The sequence below is a fragment of the Bidens hawaiensis genome, unplaced genomic scaffold (assembly GCF_021521415.1).
Source record: "Bidens hawaiensis isolate Kalapana, Puna unplaced genomic scaffold, B.hawaiensis_p1.1 tig00079564_1, whole genome shotgun sequence".
Classification (NCBI taxonomy): Eukaryota; Viridiplantae; Streptophyta; class Magnoliopsida; order Asterales; family Asteraceae; genus Bidens; species Bidens hawaiensis.
This window is the reverse complement of record NW_027503606.1, coordinates 4,329-11,936: the sequence shown is the minus strand read 5'-3', so window position 1 is coordinate 11,936 and position 7,608 is coordinate 4,329. Positions and strand designations below refer to the sequence as shown.

At 45.0% G+C, this 7,608-nt stretch overlaps 1 protein-coding gene across 1 annotated transcript; it reads right to left on the bottom strand.

The window, feature by feature from the left end:
- Positions 1 to 6,115: 6,115 nt before the first annotated feature.
- Positions 6,116 to 6,613, bottom strand: LOC143607134 (uncharacterized). The gene has a single exon (XM_077082687.1). The coding sequence runs from the start codon at positions 6,611 to 6,613 to the stop codon at positions 6,116 to 6,118; it is 498 nt and encodes a 165-aa protein (XP_076938802.1).
- Positions 6,614 to 7,608: the final 995 nt, after the last annotated feature.

Genomic DNA, 7,608 nt, shown 5'->3' with positions numbered 1-7,608 from the left:
CATAAAGGGGCACTGGTGTATGCAAAGATGAGCCGTTTATGGCCATTCCTCGCCTTGGAGCCATACTTCGAGAATTCTGACAAGAGTGAGTCTTTATTTTATTATTCAGAATTTCGTTTCTAAATCTTGACATTTTCAATTACAGGTGAAGGCTCTATTCTTTGCTCCCTTCTGGATAAAGTGGAAGGTCTGATGGTGCGTCGGCCCATTCATCCCAATGAGTTTCCGTTTCTTGAATGCACCAGGAACAATTTTTTGTTCTCCACTCGTCACGCGGAGCCTATGGTGTCTGAGGCTATGTTCGCGAAAGGTGAGAAGATCATCGCCGAAGGTGAGGGAATTTTAAAATCTCAACCTCTTACTTCCATGACTCCTAGCGGGGTGATAGTACTTCTATCTTCTAGTGAAGAATCATCGCCCCGTTGTGGAGAAGCACTTATTGATACTACTGACTCCACAAACGTCCTGCCCTCATTTATAGGTTTAACTCGCAAGTTGGGTTCAAAGGCAACCGCAGACTCGGTGACGGGCGATGAGGGTGATCACCAAACGGTTGGTGATGTTGACGTTGAGGAGGAGCCTCAAGCCGTTGGTGTAGGTGTTTCCAAGGCGGCTAGCAAACGTAAAGTTCAACCCACCAAGGCTGCTCCATCCAAAAAGTCAAAAACGCCAAAACTTGCTAATTTGGAAACACACCTTCACCAACTTTCCTCTGATGATATCTCTTTGGGTAAGTTGAATACTTCTTACATTTGTCCATTATTATGGATCAAACACATGCCTGATGCATTATTGACGTTTTCCAGTAGCCCTAAAAGATTTTTCTGAGGGCGTTTCAGGTCTAAAAGATTCGACTCCGCCTCCTCCACCGCCATCCCCGCCGCCTAACACCGTCCACGATCCGATTGTAATAACGAATAACTCTCCGCTGAAGGATAAGGAAGTTGGTGACTTTCAAGATTTTCATATGTCAACTTTTCAATGTTCATCGCTTCAGAAGTCCGGGAGGTGCTAGTACTTTTTCTTATGGGCGCCAGGCCTCTCCCTCCCCTCGCGAGGAGGAAGCTGCTATACATCATCCACGTTGGACTTTACGTCAAAATACAACGCTAAGCAACGCAGATGCATGCTTTGAATATTTGCGGGAAAATCTTCCTCCCGCTGAGAGGGAACGACAACGCCTCCGTATTCTCCAAGAGTTATTGAACTCTCACTCGTATAATTTGGCGAATACTATCTCTACCAGCCAAGAGATATGCCGGGACTGGCTGGTGATGAATAAGGAGTAGGATAACCTGGAGATTATGGTTGCTGAAGCCAAGAAGGAAGCCCTCGGGGCTATGGATGAGTCTAAGGAGAGCCGTCGTGCCATGGAGGTAGAAAAGGCTAATCGTTTAGCTGCTGAGGAAGCCAAGGTCGTTCTCCATCGTCAACTGGATAAACGTGATGAACTGATAAGAACTCTACAGGCTTAATGCGGCTAAAGACAAGCGTCTGACCAATCTTGCTGCCAAGAGTCGGGAACAAACCTTAGAATGTGCTAGCCATAAAATGGAGATTTTCCTGGCTAAGGCGGACAAGAAGTGGCTGTTGGCGGAAGGAGTCCCCAAGGTATTTATCCTATTTTATTGTAAATAATTAAATTGTCCATAATTATTTTTGTTTAATCATTCCAACTGGCGATGTTTGGGATAGTGACGAGCTTGGGGACTGTGTCGCCATTCTTTTGAATGCGTCCAAACAGGCTGGCCGTCAAACAGGCTTCCAGGAAGGCTACAAATTTGCCTCAGAAGCCAAGCTTCCGGAAGAATATATTTTGCACGGCCAGGATACAGCTGCCGTACTTATCCAGAAGACAAAAACTTTTGATACTTTGAAGTTTTCTTTTGCGGAGCAGATATTTGAGCTTGCGGACAAGGAGGATGGGATAGAACAACTGAAAGACCTCCTTGGTCTTTGTGAAGAGGATGAGGAACCTCATAATGATGCGGACGACGAGAACGCGGAACACGAAGGCGCCACATCATAGATATAGCTTCCTCTATATGTATATTTTTTGTAACTCATCATTTTTTTTTCTGTAATCCCATTTGTACATATAAAGAAGTCTTGTCTCATCCGGTACACTTTGTCTTATTCTTTCATAATATAAGTGTTTGTAGGATCTTCTTGCTTGTCAATAAAGGATTACATAGCAACACATATTTACATGAGACTAAAATAAATTTCCATAGATCAGGCATAAGCCGAATTACAAAAATGAAATTACATAGTTTGCTTGTCTATTCGGGCACGCAGGCCAAAACATAAAATGAAAACGTACATATTTTATGTAGCATTTTTTCAACTGGGCCCCGTTCCATGTTCGAGGGATCTCAGTCCCATCCAATTTTTCTAACTTGTAAGCGCCCTTCGATAGAAATTGTTTTATCTTATAAGGGCCTTCCCAAGTTGGGGCCAACTTGCCCGGAGGTTCCTGGCCGGAAGCCTCATTGTCTCGGAAGATAAAATTCCCGCATCAAACTCGCATTTTTAGACCCCGCGAGTTATAATATTTCTGCAATTGTCGCTTATAATTGTGCTCGCGGATTGATGTCAGTCCCTCCTCTATTCAAGGAGGTCAAGATTTATCCTGAGTTCGTGATCATTATCATCGATCAGCAAGACTCTTGAGGATGGAATCCCTATTTCGGCTGGGATCATGGCTTCAGTGCTATAGGTTAAACTAAAGGGCGTCTAGGAAATGCTGGAATTCTTTTGGGTGCGGAAGGCCCAAAGTACATCGGGCAACTCGTCCACCCAGCCCGTTCTCTTAGTTCCAAACCTTGCATTGAACCCTGCCATGATTGTTCAGTTGGTTCGCTCAACCTGACCGTTTGCTTGCGGATGCGCTACAGATGTGAAATTTTGAATGACTTGGAGTTCTTTCAGCCATTCTTGTAGTCCGCTGTCCGCAAACTAGGTCCCATTATCACTTACCTGTTCCTGCGGAAGACCAAACAGGCAAATAATGAATTCCCAAAGGAACTTCTTAACGCTCGATGCCGTTATTGATGCGACCGGTTTGGCTTCGACCCACTTGGTGAAGTAATCAATGGCTACTATAAAAAACTTGACTCGTCCAGGGGCTTCTGGGAATGGTCAGATAATGTCAATAGCCCATTTCTGGAACGGCCAGGCAAATGTTACCGGAATCAGATCGTTCTTTGGGCGCAGGGTATTAGGGGCGTGACGTTGGCAGGAATCACACTTTCTGATTTCATGCACAACGTCTAAATGCATGTCAGGCCAGTAGTACCCCGCGTTATTGATCTTTGCCACAGTCATCCTAGGGCCCGCATGTAAGCCACAAAAGCCATCGTGAACTTCTCGAATTAAGTAGTTTGCGTCTTCTGCGTCTACACATCGCAACAGCGGCCCTAGGAAACGATCTCCGGTATAAAATACTATCATTAATCTGGTAATTCAAGGCTTTGTGTTTTATCTTACGGGCCTCAGATTTTTCTGTTGGGAGGACTCCGGAAGATAAATAAGCCTTGATTGGTGTAATCCATGATTCGACACCTGTTTGAATTACCAGGACTTGGTTTTGTGGAAAGGACGGGTGGTCCACGACTTCAACATGAATGTCCTTAGCAAAATGCTCAAAATTTGTTGAAGCTAACTTGCTAAGGGCGTTCGCAGACTTGTTCTCGCTCCTCTTGATGTGAATAACGTTAAAAGAGGAGAATTGGTGAATTAAGCCCTTTGCTTGCGACAGATACGAAGCCAAGACATCATTCTTAGCTTCGTAAGTTCCATTAATCTGTCTCGCAATCAGCATGGAATCCACCCGTGCCTCCAAATGTTTTACCCCTAGATTTTTAGGTATCCTCAAGCCTGCTAGGAAAGCCTCATATTCTGCCTCGTTGTTAGTGATCTTGAAGTCTAACTTTATGGCGTATGTGAACTCATGGCCTTCGGGGTTGACTAGCCTGAGGCCTGCGCCAGACCCTTCACTGCTTGAAGCTCCGTCCGTGAACAACGACCAGATTTGTCCTTGTTCCAGAGGTACTTGGGGTTGCTGCTCGATGAAACATTCTTTCTCTTTGTGCTGCGGAACCTCAGTAACGAAGTCCGCAAGCACCTGCCCTTTAATTGCTGGTCTGGGTTTATACTTAATCGCATGTTCACCCAACTGGATGGCCCACTTCGCCAATCGCACAGACAATTCCGGTTTACTCAGGACATTTTTGAGCTTGTATCCCGTTAGCACGTTTATGGGATGACCTTGAAAGTATCTGCGGAGACGCCGGGCAGCGTAAACTAGTGCTAAGACTAGCTTTTCGAGCATTGAATATATGGTCTCCGGGTCTGACAACGTCCTACTGACATAATAAATTGGGGTTTGAAGATTTTTTTTACCTGTCAATAGTATGGCTCCAATAGCAATGTCAGAAGCAGATAGGCATATGGTGTGGTCAGAGTAGGCAACTCCATTAAGCACCTTTTGACCTCTAAAAATGCTTGTTCAGCTTCCGTGGTCCATTTGAAATGTGCCTTTTTGAGGCAATTTCTTAGCGTTGACACAAATGGGTAAGATTTTGCCGCATGATTTGCTAAAAAGCGATTTAGCGCCATAAATTTCCTATTAAGTGTCTGAACCTCTTTGAGGGAAGAAGGAGAAGTCATGCGGGCTACGACTTGGACTTTATCAGGATTGGCTTTGAAGCCCGCACATGTGACAATCACTCCAAGGAATTTCCCCTCTTCCATCCCAAATGAACATTTAGCTGGATTCAGCTTCATGCTGATACTTCTTAGAGTTTCGAAAGTTTCTTTGATGTCTCTCAACATTTGATCTTCCTCAACGATCTTGATTACCAAGTCATCCATGTAGACATCCAAGTTTCGACTTATCTGGCATTTGAAAGCCTGGTCCATTAACCGCTGATAGGTGGCACCCGTGTTTTTCTTAATCCAAAGGGCATCATTCTATAACAGAATGTCCCCTAATCAGTGCGAAACGCTGTTTTGTCCTCATCACCAGCCGCCATGCGGATTTGGTGATAGCCTTTATAGGCATCTAGGAAACACTTAAACTTGAACGGGGCCACAACATCTACCTTGAGATCATTCTCTGCTAATGGATAACAATCTTTTGGGCAAGCTTTGTTTAAATCCTTAAAATCAATGCACATCCGCCACGTTCCGTTTCTCTTTGGAATGATGACCGGATTAGCCACCCACGTATGGTATTTGATTTCCCGGATGATTCCGGCGTGAAGAAGATCTTGCACTTGCTCATTCATAGCTTTCGTTTGTTCCGAGCCCATCTTCCGCTTCTTTTGAACAATTGGGGTAAACATCTGGGTTACCCTCAATTTATGTTCAGCAATGCTCCACGGGACACCAGTCATGTCCGCGGGCTTACAAGAGAAGATGTCCATGTTCTTGGTCAATAACTGCTTCAAAAAAGATCATAATATCTCAGAGATAACAGGCCCAATCACAACTGTCTGATCGGGGAACTTTTTATTCAATACCCACGTTTCCAGCTCGGTAGTCTGAGTTTTCTTTGGGACCTTGCTGGTTTTGAGATTTCTGTTACAAAGCAGTGTCAATTGACATGAATGATAGCTACTCCAGTGCGGGTTGGGACTCCAACCGCACCGTGAGCTGTGGATGGATGAGCGTTGAAGTCACCAATTGCTTCCCGCCTCAAGATAATGTCATGCTTGGAAGTTGCTTGTAGTCCGCTGTCCACAAACTGGGTCCCATTATCACTTACATGTTCCTGCGGAAGACCAAACTGGCAAATAATGAATTCCCAAAGGAACTTCTTAACGCTCGATGTCGTTATTGATGCGACCAGTTTGGCTTCGACCCACTTGGTGAAGTAATCAATGGCTACTATAAAAAAACTTGACTCGTCTAGGTGCTTCTGGGAATAGTCCGATAATTTCAATAGCCCATTTCTGGAACGGCCTGGCAGATGTTACCGGAATCAGATCGTTTTTTGGGCGCAGGGTATTGGGGGCGTGACGTTGGCAGGAATCACACTTTCTGATTTCTTGCACAGCGTCTAAATGCATGTCAGGCCAGTAGTACCTCGCGTTCATGATCTTTGCCACAGTCATCCTAGGCCCGCATGTAAGCCACAAATGCCTTCGTGAACTTCTCGAATTAAGTAGTTTGCGTCTTCCGCGTCTACACATCGCAACAGCGGTCCTATGAACGATCTCCGGTATAAAATACCATCATTAATCTGGTAATTCAAGGCTTTGTGTTTTATCTTACGGGCCTCAGGTTTTTCTGTTGGGAGGATTCCAGAAGATAAATAAGCCTCGATTGGTGTAATCCATGATTCGACACCTATTTGAATTACCAGGACGTGATTTTGTGGAACGAACGGGTGGTCCATGACTTCAACACGAATGTCCTTAGCAAAATACTCAAAATTTGTTGAAGCAAACTTGCTAAGGGCGTCCGCAGACTTGTTCTCGCTCCTCTTGATGTGAATAACGTTAAAAAAGGAGAATTGGTGAATTAAGCCCTTTGCTTGCGATAGATACGAAGCCATGACATCATTCTTAGCTTCGTAAGTTCCATTAATCTGTCTCGCAATCAGCATGGAGTCCACCCGTGTCTCCAAATGTTTACCCCAAGATTTTTAGGTATCCTCAAGCCTGCTAGGAAAGCCTCATATTCCGCCTCGTTGTTAGTGATATTGATGTCTAACTTTATGGCTCATGTGAACTCATGGCCTTCGGGGTTGACTAGCCTGAGGCCTGCGCCAGACCATTCACTGCTTGAGGCTCCGTCCGTGAACAACGACCGGATTTGTCCTTGTTCCGGAGGTACATGGGGTTGCTGCTCGATGAAACATTCTTTCTCTTTGTGCTGCGGAACCTCAGTAACGAAGTCCGCAAGCACCTGCCCTTTAATTGCTGGTCTGGGTTTATACTCAATCGCATGTTCACCCAACTGGATGGCCCACTTCGCCAATTGCACAGACAATTCCGGTTTACTCAGGACATTTTTGAGCTTGTATCCCGTTAGCACGTTTATGGGATGACCTTGAAAGTATCTGCGGAGACGCCGGGCAGCGTAAACCAGTGCTAAGACTAGCTTTTCGAGCATTGAATATATGGTCTCCGGGTCTGACAACGTCCTACTGACATAGTAAATTGGGGTTTGAAGATTTTTTTTACCTGTCAATAGTATGGCTCCAATAGCAATGTCAGAAGCAGATAGGCATATGGTTTGGTCAGAGTAGGAAACTCCATTAAGCACTGATAGGTGGCACCCGCGTTTTTAAATCCAAAGGGCATCATTCTTTAACAGAATATCCCCTAATCAGTGCGAAATGCTATTTTGTCCTCATCACCAGCCGCCATGCGGATTTGGTGATAGCCTTTGTAGGCATCTAGGAAACACTTAAACTTGAACGGGGCCACAACATCTACCTTGAGATCATTCTCTGGAAATGGATAACAATCTTTTGGGCATGCTTTGTTTAAGTCCTTAAAATCAATGCACATCCGCCACGTTCCGTTGCTCTTTGGAACGATGACCGGATTAGCCACCCACGTCTGGTATTTGATTTCCCGGATGATTCCGGCGTGA

Excerpts from the sequence above, each read along its gene's own strand:
- LOC143607134 (XM_077082687.1), bottom strand. The coding sequence starts at position 6,613 with ATGCTGATTGCGAGACAGATTAATGGAACTTACGAAGCTAAGAATGAT.